This window comes from Myotis nattereri (genome assembly GCF_964212035.1).
Source record: "Myotis nattereri genome assembly, chromosome: 13".
NCBI classification, from domain to species: domain Eukaryota; kingdom Metazoa; phylum Chordata; class Mammalia; order Chiroptera; family Vespertilionidae; genus Myotis; species Myotis nattereri.
This window is the reverse complement of record NC_138088.1, coordinates 56,082,637-56,099,705: the sequence shown is the minus strand read 5'-3', so window position 1 is coordinate 56,099,705 and position 17,069 is coordinate 56,082,637. Positions and strand designations below refer to the sequence as shown.

At 52.3% G+C, this 17,069-nt stretch overlaps 2 protein-coding genes across 4 annotated transcripts; both read right to left on the bottom strand.

The window, feature by feature from the left end:
* Positions 1-550: 550 nt before the first annotated feature.
* SYCE1 (synaptonemal complex central element protein 1) lies at positions 551-15,595 on the bottom strand. 3 transcript variants are annotated; one of them, XM_081105079.1, is made up of 13 exons: positions 15,454-15,595; positions 5,509-5,571; positions 4,804-4,863; positions 4,388-4,462; positions 3,711-3,758; positions 3,436-3,490; positions 2,646-2,735; positions 2,332-2,395; positions 1,551-1,617; positions 1,348-1,471; positions 1,174-1,284; positions 941-1,028; positions 551-695 (listed from the first exon to the last, which is right to left on the bottom strand). In XM_081105079.1, exons 2-13 carry the CDS (start codon positions 5,534-5,536, stop codon positions 630-632), a joined length of 876 nt encoding a protein of 291 aa, XP_080961205.1. In that variant the 5' UTR covers positions 5,537-5,571; positions 15,454-15,595; the 3' UTR covers positions 551-629. The 3 variants fall into 3 exon arrangements, with proteins under 3 accessions (XP_080961205.1, XP_080961204.1, XP_080961203.1); XM_081105078.1 differs by having other exon boundaries at positions 4,939-5,571; positions 15,454-15,585; XM_081105077.1 differs by lacking the exons at positions 5,509-5,571; positions 15,454-15,595 and having other exon boundaries at positions 4,804-5,397.
* On the bottom strand, positions 9,711-11,126 carry LOC308529067 (splicing factor U2AF 65 kDa subunit-like; the record flags this gene model as incomplete). The annotated part of the gene is made up of 1 exon (XM_081105076.1): positions 9,711-11,126. The coding sequence occupies one exon, from the start codon at positions 11,124-11,126 to the stop codon at positions 9,711-9,713; it is 1,416 nt and encodes a 471-aa protein (XP_080961202.1).
* Positions 15,596-17,069: the final 1,474 nt, after the last annotated feature.

Sequence of the window (17,069 nt, the reverse complement as noted above, 5' to 3'; positions counted from 1 at the left end):
CTGCCTTTAACCGGGTTGATGCATTTTGGTGGATTTGAAACAGGCCTCAGAAGCACACAGTCCCGAGTGTCTCCCAGCACACTGAGCGTTTCTAACATCATATTCTTATAACAGGGTCTCGGTGATACATTTTGTGCCCATGAGGGCACACACTACACTCAGCCTCCACCTGCATTTCTTTCTCAGCCCGTCAGTGGTGAGTGTGGGCATGTCACTGACTGGCTGAGGTCTCCAGCACCCTGGTCCTCACTGTTGGGATATCGGGGATGCTGTGTCATCCAAACCTGGCTACGGAACGGAAGAAACAGCCACAGGGTGGGTTCTCAGGACCCTAGACCTATCGTGAGAGGCCTCAGGCCTGCATCCCTCGGCCTGGGGACCCAGCGCAGTGGGTCCTGGAGGTGAGCAGACCAGAGACTGGGAGGCGAGGGAACCATTGATTCAGTGTCCTCTGAGGCCAAGAGGCCGAGTGCGGCCAAAACTTCACCCAGTCCCAGCGGCCTCTCCTCCCCTTCCCCAACCCCCCAGCGCGGACACAGCTGAGGCAGGTGGACAGAAATAGTGCCTTTATTTTCTGAAGCCCAGCCATATGCTCCAGGGAAGGGGGGACCTCCTCGCCTAGGAGGGCATCAGGCCTGCTCAGTGGGCAGCTCTGGGTCTTTCTCTTCACTGACTCCAAGGGGCTTTGGATTAGCCTGTGGGAGATCAGGGTCTGAGATGGAAGTCTCCCCAAATCTGTGTACCCACACCCTCCCTGGGGCCTGCCCCCCTCCCCGCCCCCCCCCCCCCCCCCCCACTGACAGACTCTTCTAGAGGCTAGACTTTGCCTTGGCTGTGCCCCTGTGGGAAGATCATCCTCTGAGGACCCCCTGGACCCCCTCCTTGCCTCCTCCCCCCCCCCCCCCCCCCGCCCAGTTCCTTTCATGATTCCAGGGCTCACAGCTTCTTCTGGGCTGGCCCCATCCTCTTGTTTGCTCTGGGCTTGAGCAGTGACTTGCACTCCGAGCTTTTCCAGTTCCTCCTTCAGCCTGGACATAAAGGGATGGATTTGGGGGGGGGGGGGGAACGGGAGGGGAGGAGAGGGAAAAGAGAGCTGGAGAGAGCAGGGGACAGAGGCAGGAGACTCCCTGAGCAGCCTCCCCTTACAGACAGGGAGAGGGGCTCCATGCCCACCTCTGCCTCCTCTGCTGCAGCTGCTGGCACTCCCCCTGCAGCTGCTCGTGGCGCTGGGCAGTGTCCTCCAGGAGCTCCTGGGCCTTTCTGGTCTCCTCCTCAAACAGATGGCTGAGGGTGGGGCCATCAGTGCTGTAGCCCCCCCTCTGCCCTTCCCCACCCCGCCCGTCTTACACAGCAGCCGCTGCCTCCTTGCTGCGGAGGAAGAGCCCCTCAGTGATGGCAGAGCAGCCCTTGGTACCAAACTGGGAGCTCAGACGATTCTTCACATCTTCCAGCTTGGCTTCTACCAGCTTCTCTGCAGCAGGAAGGGGCAGATGGGCAGGCCAGGGCAGAGCAGAGCAGGGCAGGGCAGAGCCGGGCCCCCCGATTCTCACCTTCCTTGAGCAATTGCTCATTGCTGCTGTCCAGGGCACCAATCTCCTGGGCCAGCTGCTCTGGACTCTGAGGGGGTAGAAAGGAGGCCCATGCTTACCTCCCACTTCCCCTCATTCGCCTCCGAGAAGCCTACTTACATCTAGTCTTCACTCAGCATGACTCACTTCCTACCACCCTGGCCCTGCAGACATGCCAGGCACGGTCCAGCCCCAGGACCTCTGCACTGGCTGCTGCCTCTGCCTGGAACGGCTCTCCCAGCTACCTGTGGTGCTGTGCCGAGAGGCTCAGGAGGTCGTCCTCTGGAGAATCGGGGACCAGCCAGCCCTGTTGCTCTTTCTCATTCCTCTGCGTGGCCCCCTCATTGAGCCCTTCCATCCTGACATTCATTCTCTCTGCCTAGTTTCTGGTTTGGAGGTTGGGATCCCTTGGTGGCAAACACTGACCCCCACCCCCTACCTGTGATGTCCCCAAATATATCTATGGGTGTCCTTGATGGATGACCCCTCCTTAGCTCATCAGGATTCCTCCTGACCACTGAAGGGCCCTGAGAAGGCAGCAGGGATGGGTGGGCAGGACCAGCGAAGAGGATGAAACTGGGTGGCAGTGAGGGTGGTGATGAGGGTCTGACTGGAGGGGATTTTGAGGTATGGCCGTCACAGCCTGCTCAGACACTGGGTGTGGCGGGTGAGAGGAATGAAGCCCGAAGGATGACTGAATTTTGGGCCTGGTTCTGCCAAGGAAGATGGGGGGAAATGGGAGGAATGGATTTGAGTGACTCACGTGGAATTCCCAGAGGTCCTTGTGCTGGCTCATCAGTTCTTCCAACTGTCCCTCGAAATCCAATCTGGGGGCCAACCACAATTGGATGAGGGGTCCTGGGTTGAGATGCCCCACATCCTGGCCCAGGCCAAGGGTCTCCATGTACAGTCCTGGGGAGGGGGGCTTGCCCATACTCTTTGCTCTTCTGGGGAAACTTCACTACCTTGACCCTCTGGGCCTTAGCCTGGCCAGTTCCTCTTTTAACCCCCATCCCTGATATCACCCCCATCTATAACCCATTCCAGCCCCCAAAGGCCTCAGGCACCTGGCTTTACCTCAACTGTCTCTGTTTGCTCTTCTCTTCCTCAATCTGGAAGTTGAGGGCACAGATTCGCTCCTTGCACTCCTCTAGCAGGGTGTGCTTCCTGGAAAGAGGCAAGACAGCCCTCCATCATGTTCTCCGAATGTCTCCCCAGGAAAGGGCTGGAGCGAGGCTTCTGCTTCCTTCTCCTGAGATCTGTCCTAGGCCTCTAGGTGGAGTCCTTCTCTATAACTTGTGTGTGTGTGTGGGGGGGGGGGGGGGGGGGACATGAGCACATGCCCCCTGGAAATATCTTGGTGAGGATTAGGGAGATCAACAGGGACATGGCCAAGTGCAGAAGCACACACACATTCATCTCATCGGAATTTCCCAATCTGAGGATGCCAGGACTTGGTGCCTCTGGTCACAAAATGAGCTGAGTAAGTGTTCAGGAGGTGGAGAGATGGATACACAAATGGTCAGGTGGATGAAGAATAATGGATGATTGATGAGAGGCTGAGTGGACAGACGGTTGAAGGGACAGATAGGCAGGTGAGTGAACAGCCAGTCATGGAACCGGTGGAAAGAGTAAAAAGCTTAGAAGAAAAACCAGCTAGAAGAATTGAATTGGTATTCTAGCAAAAAAATGATTATCCCCCGTGAGTGAGAACACCCACAACAGGCCTGCCTATTGCGAGAGCTGGGGTGAGAAGACACTCATGGGCCTTTCCATTTGACAGGAGAGCTGTGATCTACAACATTCCCCTCACTTTCTTTACCAGAATGAAGGGCAGGGCAGAGTGAGGCCCAGGTAGAGCGCTTACCTCTGTGCCTCACTTTCCTTTTCCTGGCAATGGAGCCGGAGGATCCTCAGGGTCTCTGCAGGGAAAGGAACCATCAAGGCATCAGGTTTGTGGAGAGGTAACAGGGTTCCATCATGTGGAGTCTCGTGGACACGTGGTGGGACTTTGTCATTTGCTACAAATCGGGTGGAAGCCACAGGAGGGATGCCAGCTGGTGCAAAGGCTCCGGTGCCCTGCAGGGAGTGAGCTTCCGCAGGGGCAAAGGCAGAAGCCTGGGGCAGCGTAGCTGTCGTTACCTTGCTTTTTACTCAAGATCTCTTTCAGGCGCACTTTCTCTCCACTCACTGGAAAACACAGCAACAGGTTCAGGTATCAGGGACCACCCACTGTACCCTCAGGGACACGGGCAGTTTGGTACAGCACTCCTTCGAAAACAAATGTGGACCCCTCAAGGCAAACCCCCTCCCCTCTTGTGCCCACACTCCCTGTGAGCACCAAGGGCTCTGATGTGATACAGGGTGACTGACCAGAGGACCCCGTGGAATGCAGGCGTGTTTATATGGAGGGAAGAGAAAAAGGAAACACATCATCTGAAATGGGTCAAGACTGTGAGGAAACATGTCAAGCAGGAAGGGGCATGTAATCAGGTGGTGCTGTCTTTGGATGGGATGATTGGGGAGGGTCTCTTTGAGAATGGAAATCTGAGCTAGAGCTGAATGATGATGTGAAGCAATGGGAACCGATATTATCTGGGGGGAACAGCCTAGCAAAGGCCGTGAGGTGTAAGTATGCTTGGAGGGTGTTTGGGGAATACTCCTACCCACAGTAGGCAAGGGGGAGTTTGGTTGGCTAGGACCTGCGGCTGGAGAGGGGGCAGGGGCCCTTGGCCACAGTACACATGCTCAGTGCCTGGAATACTGGGTTCAGGGAGGCATGACGTTGGGGACCTCTGAGTGAACCTTGGCACACTTACGTGAGTCCAGTTCCTTCTGCAGGCCCTCCCAGACAGTCCGGGCCTCTCCCAGCTCCTCACTGGCTTTCTTTTTTGCTGCGCCAAAGAGCAGGACAGACATCGTCAGGGCAGCCTCCCGCTACACCATTCCTTGCAAACAGTGACATTTCACATTTGTCTTCGAGCAAACCCAGAGCGGCCCAGATTTTATTGAGCAGAAAAATGAGGCTTCCAGAGGCCTTTTTGTTGGGCTCTGTCTGCAGCAGGGCCAGGATAATGGGCCCGGACTAGAACAGCTGCATTTGGATGGACCCGTGCTTGGTTTAATGCTCTGCAGTTGCTGTTGTGAAATACTTAGTAATTTCTGAACAAGGGGTCCTGTGTTTTCATTTTGCACCGGGCCCTCCTGGCTGACAAGCTAAAATTCCTGAGCTCACCTTGTTGCACCTCATTAATCCGGTTAATCAGGACCTCAACCCTGGGCTCTAGGCTTCCCGCTGCAGGGAGGAAAGGAGTTTGAGTGAAGACGATAGTGCAGGCAGAGGCAAATGGGGACCCCCCCAGGGGCTCACATTCAAGGTAGGGGCCATGAGGAAGAGATAAACCAAGATATTGACTCGGGCTGTGGTACCTGCAGTCAAGAGAAATAGAGGGGCTAGGGATCAAAGACTGAAAGAGTGGGACATGCTTCTTCAGATATGGGAAGGCCTCTTGAAGGCCCCAAATCAAGGGAGGGGGCAGGCCCTGCACTCCTGGGGTGGGAATGGGAGGCAGTGAGTGCAGAGGTCTGCCCTGAGATGGCAACATGGCTGGGAGGAGCCCGGTGAGCAAGCAGAGAGGAGCAGAGGTGAGGTGGAGGGAAGGGAAGTGAAGGTGAAAACCTGAGTCTAACTTTAATCCCTTTCATGCAGTGAGTCAAGTGGGTGGATAGTCAGCGAGGGGGTTGCAACTGGGTTTTGGGAAAATGTTTTGCCTGCTATCCCCTTATACTTTAATTTTGGATCATAGGTCTATACTTTTATTTTCAAGAATTAAGTTTTAGAAGTAAGAGCGAATGAATTGATTTCCAAAGGTTGTGAACTGTGGGGCCTGGAGTTGAATCCACTTCTGTTTGAGCCTCAGGTATAACGGAGACATATGACCTTTCTGCAACTTCTTCACCATATCCATCAAGTTTTCAATTTTCTGTGAGGACTTGGCCTGCCCTGTGGAGACAAAACAGAACATTTCAGATCCTGTAGGAGAGGCTTGAGGAAGGATCCGACAACCTTGGGCTGGGACTGAGATGGGCTGAGGGCAGACCTCCAGTCAGAGAGGTGCCCGGATGGCTCCTTGTCTCGAGGCGGACACTGCACGAGAGATAAACTGAGCTCCTTCGTGAGCAGCTTTCACTAACAGGTAAATGACACCGCAGATCTCCCTTTACTAAAACTCAGGGTGCGGGAAGGGATGCACTCTCACTGCTGCTACTGTTCAAGGCTGGGTCCGCGCTCGCGATGCAATAGTGAAAGGAAAGAAAGGAGGGATGTAAGAAACTGAAACAAGGAGTCGGAAATCACTGCAACTGGCAGACACCATAATCAACCAGAAGATGCTAGAGATCTCATTTTTAAAACCCCACAAGGAATAGGAAGAACACATAATAAAACGCCTCATTTAAGCGTATGTAAATATAGAGCTTCCCTGTATACAATCAATTGTTATTCTGAAGCCTGCCAGTAAAGTATTTCATGCTGACTTGTTATAACCAATACAGGCACTTGTGTTTTTCACTCCCTAATAAAGTAGTAGATCTAGGTAATTATTACTAATGGCATTAACATTACAATGAAGATAACCGGACATCATGAGACACTTAGGTAAAAATACAAGGTAGGATTCTTGACCAAAAATGACACATACTTACTAAGCCTCTCAATTTAAATATCAAGTCAGAGGAAACACGGGGACAGGGGAACATGTTAACTGGCTCATGAGTATGAAATGAGCAACAATCTGATTGGGAAGCTCCACAGGAAAAGCAACCCAGCTTCTTTAACAAGTAAATTTTGGGGAAAGGGGAGAAAGGAAGACCCTTACAGACTAAAAGGGATTAAAGAGACATGTTAACCAATTTCAGTAAACAAACTGCATTTAGATCTTGATTCAAACAAATGCACTTTAAAAAATACTGATGACACAATCAGGGAAATTTGAAAAATGACCAGATAAGTTGATGAAACAAAAGAATGATTGTATCTCTTACAATTTCAGAGGCCACAATGGTATTGTGGTGAGCTTTCTGAAAAGAGTACTTATCCTTTAGAGAACGTTTAGAGATGTGCATGGCCGTATCTATGGGTTACGTGCTTTGATGCCTGGGATGCTGTGAAATGAAACAGTGGAGGGGTGAGGAGAAAAGAGCAAACCAGACTGCCCAGAGCTGATCATCGTTAAAGCTGAAAGATGGGCTCGTAGGGTAATTATACGTTGTTCTCGACCTCTGCATAGGTTTAAGTCTTTTCATAATAAAAATTTTGAAAAACAACCAACCAACTAATCAATCAATCAATCTAGAGAAGCTAAACAACCATTTCTGCATGAGAGTGGCGAAAAGAATGGTTAACCAAAAATTACACAAATGGCCAAGAAACATTTTGAAAGAGGCACACCCTCGAATCATAACGAAAGAGATGGAAACCACGCCTTGTGCCCCGGAGGTGGGTGAAGATGAGGAAGTGTGACAGCGCCCGTTTGGGCTGCCGTGGGACATGGGCCCTTACACCCACGGGCACACTGGAGACCAACGCGACCTCTGGCAACCAGTGTCTTCATATTGAAGACAACCCCACTTCTAGGAATTTACCCATCAGACATACTCAGATAAATATTCAAAAGGGCACGCGAGATGACACTGAAGCAGTGTCTGTTGATGTCAAAGTGGGAAACCCATGGAGAACTTAGGCTTCACCCCCACGACAGGGCTCTGTGCAGCCGTCAGTCCCCAAATACGCGTCCACTGCGTCCACGTAACCTCTGGCTGGAAGGACGGGAAAGAGTGTTTACTGTTCACATACACTTCTGCGTATAGTTATATTAAGTTAATAAATTTCTGCGTATAGTTATATTAAGTTAATAAATTTCCCCGTAACCCCAAAATGGCTTTTTAAAAAAATATATTTTTATTGATTTCAGAGAGGAAGGGAGAGGGAGGGAGAGAGAGAAAAATATCCACGATGAGAGAGAATCATGGATCGGCTGCCTCCTGCATGCCCCCTACTGGGGATCGGGCCCGCAACCCAGGCCTGTGCCCTGACCGGAATCGAACCGGGACCTTGAGTCCGCGGGCCGAGCCATCGCTCCTTTCGGGCCTTGTCCGTTCTGTTTCCATTCTCCGGCGCTGGTCCGAGGAAGGGCGGGCCGGGGCAGCAGCAAATCGCTGTCCAATGAGCCAACGACTCTCTCACAAAACAGCCTGTGTAGTATGAGTCCCCTATGTTTGACCTTCTATTTTAAAACAATTCCACATTTACTTAAAAGTGGTAGAAACAGAAGCCACAGCCCCTGCACGCCCTTTCCCGGGCGCCCCAGGTGTGCGGCTGAGCTGCAGACACCCCGCTTGGTTACCCAGCACACCCTGCGGGGTCGTCGGAGGTCAAGGGCACTCGCCCTGCAGGGACCCCTCGTGACCGACATTAACACCGGACCCTCGAACGACGGTTAAGAAATGTGCCCAAGGAGTGCCTAGACCGTCCCCCCAGAAAATCAAACAATAAGATTTAAAATGTGTCCTCACTTGTGTGTTCCCTTCAGAATCCAAACCCCTTCTCCGCAGCCACCGGACAGACGCCCTCTGTGCACCCCGCGCAGATAATAAGCTTTTCCCGCAGATGCTAGGCCGCGGCCTGCGGATACGGAGGGGAAGCCACCTGCGCTCCCGCCCGTCCCCGACGGAGGCCCGCATACACCCCCCCCGCCCCCCCCCCCCCCCCCCGCACTACCTTCGGCCTTCCCAGCCTGGTCCGTCGTCCCGGTCCCCGAGGACTCAGACCTCGAAGGCCCTGGGCGCCCAGCCATTTCCTCTCAGCTCGTGGGCCTCTGGTTGGCACCTCCGCTGGGATTGGACGGCACCCGCGAGGGGGCGGGGCTTCCGTAGCACGCCTGCGCAATGCGCTTCACACCACCTTCCGGGAGAGCTACCGCAGGATAATGGCTCTGGGCAAACGCCGCTGGTGAAAGTCCTTAAGGGTAGAAGAGGGGAGGGCCGCGTGCCGACTTCCGGGCTGCCGATTGGCCGGTATGAGGAATCTGATCTGCGCATGTGCAGAGGCCTCCCGAGAGCGCGCCCCTCTGGACGTCGCTGGCGCTGCAGCACGTGCTCATGTGCAGTCCATCGGAACGGAGCTAGAGCCTCAGTTCTGAGATGCTCCTCGCTGCACACACCAGAGCTTTACAGTGTCACCGAAGACTCCTCGCTCAGGCATCGGGAGCGAGGCAGACGGTGTCAGCTCCACGGGACTAGCCTTGGCTGCACGTCTAGGTAGGATGGAGGGGAGAGTGCAAGGGTGCAGCATGACCCTCCTTCCTCCTAGCTTGATCCCACGGCTGGCCCTGCTACCTGTGGACAGAGAGCGGCCGAGATGGGGCCGAGGGGGTGAACCATCTCGGGGTCTGCCGGGAGGGCAGGGGGTGCGGGAAAACCCTGCCCATAGGGGACGAGGTGTCCTACCCCAGCTGCAGCAGGTGGTCACCTGGGGTGGTGCAGGTGTAGATGCAGGTGGAGGCGCGGAATTCTCGTTTCTGGGGAGAAGCATGGCTGCGGGGCCATCCCCGGGCCAGTGGACCTGGGTGCAGTCAGTGCAGGATAGTTTCCAGCCTGTTCACTGTATACAAAGTCTGTTCTGGGACAGGCCAACCAGAAGGAGCAGTCTCAGCGCTGGCACCTCTGTGTTAAAGCCCTCACCCATCTTCCAACCAGAGAGGTGAATGCTGACAGTGGGGGTTCCCAGTGACTGAACTGGGGTGGCATGATAGGAAATGAGGCCAGGAGCGCCAATGAGCCTGATAGTCTCAGCACTGTGGGGATCATAGAACCTTTCTTCTCTAGGCTGGGGGCTGGGGGCGGGGCAGGGGGACCCCGTTGGTAGTTCTTACACTTGGGAAACAACAGGATTAAGTCCTTAATTTTTTTTTTTTACCCTTTTTAATACTTTAAAAAATTAATTACAAAAAAATAAAATACATGTAAATAGAAAAAAAATTATGAATATAACCTGTACACCCCGCCCCCACCCCCACCCTTAATTGCTGTAATTCGGAGGGGAGTGGCCCCCAGCCAGCACGGCCCCACCCACCCCCACCGCCTCTACCCGAAGTCCCGGCGGTGGTAAGAGTCGGGGTCACAGTATTTTGTGACAACCACTCTGTTGGCGAACTTGCGACCTGTCAGGCCCTGCATGGCTTTCTGGCAGTCACACACAGAGGCGAACTCCACGAAGACCTTCCCGCAGCCGGGCACCTCCACGCCGTCCACGGGCCGGGGGATCTCGATGGACCTGACCAGCCCGTGCTTGCTGCACTCGTCCCGCACGTCCTCCACGATCTCCTCGTACTCCTCGTCGTCCAGCAGCTCCTCAGGCAGCACCATGTTCAGGAGGCACAGGACCTCCGTGGGCTGGCCGCCCATCTGCACCTGGGAGCTCAGCAGGCCCGGCACTTGCAGGGTCACGGGGGTCTCGTGGATGGTGCTCGGCGTGGCATTCTTGGCCCCCACACTTGCCCTCTGCACCTGCAGTGTCCTGTCCCCCAGCTGCATCCTGTTCAGCCCCACCATGGCCTGATCCGTGACGCTGATGTCCACGTACTCACAGAAGGCGTAGCCCTTGGAGAGCCCGGTGGCGCCGTCCTTGACCAGGTGGAAGGCCTTGAGAGGCCCGAACGATGTCAGCAGCTCTTTCACCTGGTCCTCGTGCAGGTAGTTGGGCAAGCCCCCCACGAACAGCTTGTGGGCAGAGTCCGGGACCACGGTGGACACCACACCGGGCAGGTAGACAGAGGGGTTCTCCGACAGGCCGGGCAGAGGCTGGTAGTCGTGGGGCCGGCGGATCTTCAGCGACTGGCCCTGGAAGATGATGCCGTCGAAGGCCGTGGCCTGGGTGGTCTCGTCCACGGAGCGGAACTCCAAGAAGGCAAAGTTCTTGTCCTGGTTGATCTGCACGGCCAGGACGGGGTGGCCCGGGGCCTGCGTCAGCCCGCCCAGGCGCATCTGGGCGTTGAAGAAGTCCACCATGGCCTCCTCGGTGACGCCGAAGGGGATGTTGCCCACGTAGAGGCGCCGGGCCTGCCTAGTCATCTGGCTCCCCACCCCAGGCACCGGCGTCGGGGTCACAGCCAGACCGCCCGGGGTGGTGGTGGGGAGGAGGGCGGTGGCTGGAATCTGACCCACAGCTTGCATGGCCTTGTACTGCAGGGGGGTGACGTGCTCAAAGCCGGGCGGCGGCACGTCCCAGTATTTGCGGACCTTCCTCTTCTTCTCATGGCGGGGGGAGCGAATCAATCGACCCCGCTCCTCTTTAGCGCCTCTGGCCAACGGTTTGCTTCGTCGCCACCGGTCCCGGGATGCGCTCCGCTGGTCCCGGTTGCGCCTGTCGTGGCTCCGGCTGCGGCGCTTGCGGTCCCGGCTGCGTGAGCGGCTGTGGCTGCGCTTGCGGTGCCGGTTCTCCTTGTCTCGTCCTTGCTTATTCTCGATGAGCTGCCGCTGGAACTCCTGGGAGTCCGACATGCTGAGGCTGCCGCCTAAGGGCCCTGTGCAGCGCTCACCTCGCCTGGCCGCCTGCCCGCTCTAGCCGCTCGCTCCCAGCAGGTCCAGGGGTTCCCAAAGGTGTGGACGGAGTCTGCGAAGAATGAAGGACAAGGAGGCAGTGTTCAGCTGATCAGCATAGCCAGGTTCCCCAGCCAGGTTCTCTCCAGGTTCTCCAGCCAGGTTCTCCAGCCAGGTTCTCCAGCCAGGTTCTCCAGCTAGGTTCTCTCTAGGTCCCTAATTTTAAAAGGTCAAACTGGTCACAGTGTGGCGGTAGGACTGAACAAGAGAGGCACAGTGAGTACACCGGTGAGAGGTGGTGCTGGCCTGAGCTGAGGCAGGGACCATGGGTTTGGAGAGGACAGGCGTGTGAAGACCAGAGAGAAGCCGTGGTTAACAATGTCCTGAAGCCAGCACAGGTGTAGGAGCTGGTACCTAGGCGGACTTTGGCTCTTGGGACATGAATGGAAGAGCTCGTTCTGCTCAAAGGGGGCTAGTTGCTATACTCTTGGTTTATCCCACACAGAGGGTAGGGAAGACTAAGAAGGGAGGAGGGCGGGAGAGTGGGTGCGGATCACATGTTGGGCAGGAGCTGACACACTTCGCGGAACCCTTGCAGCCACCCTGAGAGGTGAGGAGACTGAGTTTCCATTTATTTGCCTGAAGTCGCACAGCCAGTAAGGGATGGGGCCAGAAGTCAGTTCTGCACCTGTCCCCCTAGACTCCATTCTGAGCCCCTAGGAAGCTCTTGTCAGGTGCGGCCTCAGAGGAAGGTCACGTGGGCAGAAGCAGACCTGTGCTCTGGACTAAAGAATAGATTTTAAACGGCTGGAGGGCAGCCCCTGTTATAGGCCTCTGGTGCTGGTTGTGCCCCTGTAAAGGGCCAGGGCACCCCCTCCCTCCCTCCCTGTCCCCTTCCCCAGCTGCCTGCCCAAGTCCTACCCCAGACACCAGCTGGGGTGAGTGGATGGCAAGGTGGACCATTCGGTAATGTGCAGATTTTCTTCAGATAGAATGACCAGGATTCAACCCAAAGCTGCAAGGACTGTGTGATTCCTCCATTTGTCCAGGATACTGTGTGTGCTCGCTCTTCTGGCCCATCTTGGCCCATTTAAGGCCTCAGTTATGTTAGACTCAGTCTTCAGCTTAAATACCTGCAAAATGGAGATAACACATCCCCTGCCTCATCTACCAAATGGGCGCAATAGGTCAGATGAATATGTGAGGATCTTAAAACAGGACTTATATCAAAGTGAGCTTATTACCAGGGGTCTACATCCTCATTTTAATGCAGAGTGGGCAGAGCCCTCAAGGCAGGAAAATGCTCTTTTCTTCCAGCTTGTGGGCACCTTGGGAGGAACACCTGAGTGAAGGTCACCAGGAAGAGTTTTTCTCTGCTGCCAGCTATTTCCGGCTTGAAAATAACCAGAAATGCTATTCTCTGCTGCCATCTCCTGTGCCTCTTGGAAACAGCACCTGAGTAGAGGTCAGAAAAAGTTCTCTGCTGTCTCCTGTGCATGTTGAGAACACCTTAGAGGAGATTACCAGAAAAAGCTGGTTCAGAGGCCGGGCTAGGACCTGAGGCTAGCATCAGTCTTTAATGATGTCTCACTGCACGCTGACAAGTCACAGGCTTTCGTCTTGTGTTGGCCGTGGCAGCTCACAGTGAGTCTAAAGGTCTGAACACCACACTGGCCTGCAGGGAACAGACACTCATTCCAAACCCCTGTCTCCATTCCTTCTGAATTCTATCATTGACCTGTCCAGAGAGCAGTAGCTGCCGATGACTGGTTTCAGTTAAGTGTATGCCAACTTAAAACAGAATTATAAAAACATATTTACAGACATTTCACAGTGACCCTATAGTCAGGAGCAAAGACCTTTATATTTTTATGTTATTTTTATTAATCCTCAACCAAGAATATTTTTTCCATTGAGTTTTAGAGAGTGGAAGGGAGGTAGAGTGACACAGAGAGAGAAACATCAATGTGAGAGAGACACATCGATTGGTTGCCTTTCACATGTGGGATCAAGCCTGCAACCAAGGTATGTACTCTTTGCTGGAATCGAACCCAGACCCTTCAGTCCCAGGGCCAACACTCTATCCACTGAGCCAAACCCGCTCGGGCAAAGACCTTTTTATAAAAAGGGTTATATCTAGGGCTGTGCAAAATTCAAAACGATCAGATCCCTTTGAAAGAGTCCAGAGTCCATGAAATGAAAACTGACCATTGGGAAGCCCCAGTGTGCCAAAGATTGCCTTCCAGGAAAGGACCCTTATTGAGCACACTTGGCCTTGGAGCCAGAGGTTGAAAGGGCTCCTGATTCTAGAGGGAGAGGTGGCTGTGCAAGTCACTCTCACTCACTGAGGCTGGCTCCCTTGGTCGTGCTGGAAAGAGGTATTGTTTGTGGGCACTGGCTAGGCAGTTCTGCAAAAATACTCTAGGACTAGGTTCTCAATTTAAGATGGCAAAAGATGGAGTTCTTCAGAGGAGAGCAAGACATGGGGGACAAATACAGAATAAATACAAACTGGTCACACAACAGAAACTGAAGAGCATACAGGGAAGGTCTGGTAACCAGGGAGGCAGGTTGACATCACCTAATGGCTACAAGCAAAGGGATGACATGCCCTCATGTTCAGAGAATAGGGCTCCTGCAAACCCAGAAGCAGCAAGGCCAGGTGGGCGACACCAAGGCTAATTTCAGGACCAACTGCATGACTAATGACCCCCCTGGTACTGGCTAATCAGTGGAGACCACCACCCTGAAAGGACACACCTGGAAAGCTGGGAGTATATCTAGGGCTGTGCAAAATTCAGAAGGATCAGATCCCTTTAAAAGAGTCCAGAGTCCATGAAATGAAAAATGACCCATTGGGAAGCCCCAGGGTGCCAAAGATTGCCTTCCAGGAATATTCCATTGAGATCCTCCCCAGAGACCTCCCCTAATTTCCCCACCTTTAGAGAGCAGATAAGAACCCTTAGGACAGAGGACCCAGCCTCCATCTGTCTCTCTCGCTCACCCTTTCTCTCTTAGGCCTTTCACCCTCTCCTTCCCCCAGGCACCTATATCCTTGTTTTCTTTCTCCTAAATTCCAAGGGCCCTTTGACTCTCTAACTTGTTTCCTGAGCCCACACAGCCTGGTTGTCTCACTTTTTCTATCTCTGTGACTTTCTAAATAAACTTTGTCTTGACTCTAAACTTTCTTTCTTTCTTTCTTTCTTTCTTTCTTTCTTTCTTTCTTTCTTTCTTTCTGTGTGTGTGCGCGCGCCGTCACTCGGATTCTAAACTTTCTTAGCCCCAGAACTCAAGCACTGAGGTTGCTGAATCAAGGTTCAATCATTGAATCTGGTGCCAATTTGCCTCTAGGAGATCAAGGCTAGATGCTACAGGGCCTTATAAGTTAAGAGGGAAAGGAAATCAGAAGGGTGTAAAGGAGGTGGAGAAATAATATTGCTTTGTAGAAAGTTCACTCTGACTTCAGTGTTATAAAACAGATAAGGACGGGGCAAGCCTGGGAGCAGGCGAGCAGCTGGCAGGCTGTGGCGGTGAACCAGCTGAACAGGGAGGGTGGCTAAAATTAGAGTGACTGCAGTAGGGATGAACAGAAACAGGAGGAATTCTCAGGAAAGATGTTAGACTGAACAGATATATCTTCATTTTCTTCCTCCTGAAACTTTAAAAACACACATGGGGTTGTTTGTTTCAAAAACATTTTGGAAGGCACCAAAAAAATGGACAAGTACTAGATGATTTAGAAAACCAGTAACGAGGATAACTCAAAGGCAATTTTATTGGCACCATAGACTCACCAAGAGGTTTAGGACCTGATTGCCTCAGGCACCTCTGGAAGTGGCAGTGAAGGGGAAGAGAGAAGTCCTATAATTAGGATTTGTCCCTTTAAAAAAAAATAGAATTGGTTAAAACTGCTTAAGAAGCAGTTAAGTCCCCTCCCTGACTTGAGTTACTGGAATACTACCCATCCCCCTTCTTGGGAAAAAGACTGTAAAACAAAAGGAAGATTATGCAAAAACTGTACATACTGAATAATAAAGCAGTTTATCTCACAACCCCAGCCCAATTTCTCTACTCAGCTCAAGAACTCTAGCTGCCGAGACTTCAGCCCCTAGGCAGGAGGATATTAGGAGAATCTTCTTTGGGTCATGGGAACAAAAGAACTAGAGATACTGAAATCAGGGTTTCCCAATAAGAGGACGCAGCCAGATCCACCACAACAAGCCCCAGAACACACCTTCCACTTGCCCAAGTACTTCCTCAGCACTGGCTTTGGATCTTCTTGTCTTACCTCAGCTCGAAATGAAACCCGACTGTTCCTGCTGGGTGGCCCCTGCCCTTGCACTGCTCCTGCAAATGCAAAGAGTACAAATGCATCTCCTGCTAGAAGAGCCGCCGCGCCTGCTGATCCACGTGTTGTACCACGTGCGCCCAGGGCTTGTACCAAGTCTGCAAAAGGGCATCAGACAAGTGCAGACGCTGAGCCTGACGTTGGAAAAGCCAGTTCCCACATGGAAAAACCGGTATTTTTAAATTGTTTCCTATTACCCTGACTTTGGTTGGTACATTCCTGTTTCTATGAAATCTTTCTGACAATAAACTCATATAGACTAAAACAATAACAACAATAAAACCCCACCAAGGCCTATTTATATGCTCTGAGCTCCCACACTTTAAAAAAGATCTTTTAACATGAACGAGAGCAAAACAAGACACACACAAAGGAACAGGAAGTAGCAACTTAGAAGAAATAGCCCACTAGGGAAGGCAAAACAATAAAATACCTACGGTCCGGCCAGTGTGGCTCAGTGGTTGAATGTGGACCTATGAACCAGGAGGTCACAGTTTCATTCCCAGTCAAGGTGTATGCCTGGGTTGTGGGCTCGATCCCAGTGTGGGGCATGCAGGAGGCAACTGATCAATGATTCTCTCTCATCATTGATGTTTTTCTCTCTCTCTCTCTCTCTCTCTCTCTCCCCCTTCCTCTCTGAAATCAATAAAAATATATTTTAAAAATATCTATGAATAATATCTTCAGAGGGATAAAAGGATCAACAACCAAGAATAGCATCAGGTGCATTTAAAAAGAAAAGAAATTCAAGAAACAAAGAAGAAAGTCAATAACCCCTGGCGTGAAGAGAGGCCCCACTTTTGAGTGTTGTGTGCCGGAGGTCATGTTGATTAGTTGAAGAGAATTCAGAGGCTAAGATTTTTAAAAAGAAAAAGTAAAGAAAAGTGAAAGTCAATAGAAGAAAAATAAATGTAAGAAAATTCCCAAAAAGTAAAGCAAAAAAGACAAACATGGAAGCTAAGAGACAAACCTAAGAAAATTAGAAATTTCTAGGCAAGGAAATCCTGTATCTGAATATTAAGAGTTCTGCTGCCGATACCGGTTTGGCTCAGTGGATAGAGCGTTGGCCTGCGGACTGAAGGGTCCCGGGTTCGATTCCGGTCAAGGGCATGTACCTGGGTTACGGGCACATCCCCAGTAGGAGATGTGCAGGAGGCAGCTGATCGATGTTTCTCTCTCATCGATGTTTCTAACTCTCTATCTCTCTCCCTTCCTCTCTGTAAAAAATCAATAAAATATATTAAAAAAAAAAAAAAAGAGTTCTGCTAAGAATAGGCACAGAGAAAATGCAGGGGAGGGAATCACCAAGGGGAAAAAATTTTATTCCCAGAAATGAAGGATACAAGTTTTCAGATTGGAGTTGAGTACCCAGTACAGTTGGTGAAAACAGACACACACCAGAGTGTTAGGACTATAGGGCAATATAACCTTAATGGCCTTTTGTAAGCTTCCCACCACAGGAGGACAAAGACCAGAAAAGCTTGCAGGACACCAGGAATCAGACCAGATAGAAATTGTCCTAAAGACACCTGATTGCACACCCGCATTCCATCTGC

Bases quoted from the DNA above. Each gene is read 5' to 3' on its own strand.
- SYCE1 (XM_081105077.1), bottom strand. From the start codon at position 5,173: ATGTTGCCATCTCAGGGCAGACCTCTGCACTCACTGCCTCCCATTCCC. The intron at 1,472-1,550 runs GTGAGAATCGGG...TTCCTGCTGCAG, and splicing joins TGAGCAATTGCTCAAGGAAG to AGAAGCTGGTAGAAGCCAAG. The intron at 1,285-1,347 runs GTAAGACGGGCG...CCCCACCCTCAG, and splicing joins AAGGAGGCAGCGGCTGCTGT to CCATCTGTTTGAGGAGGAGA.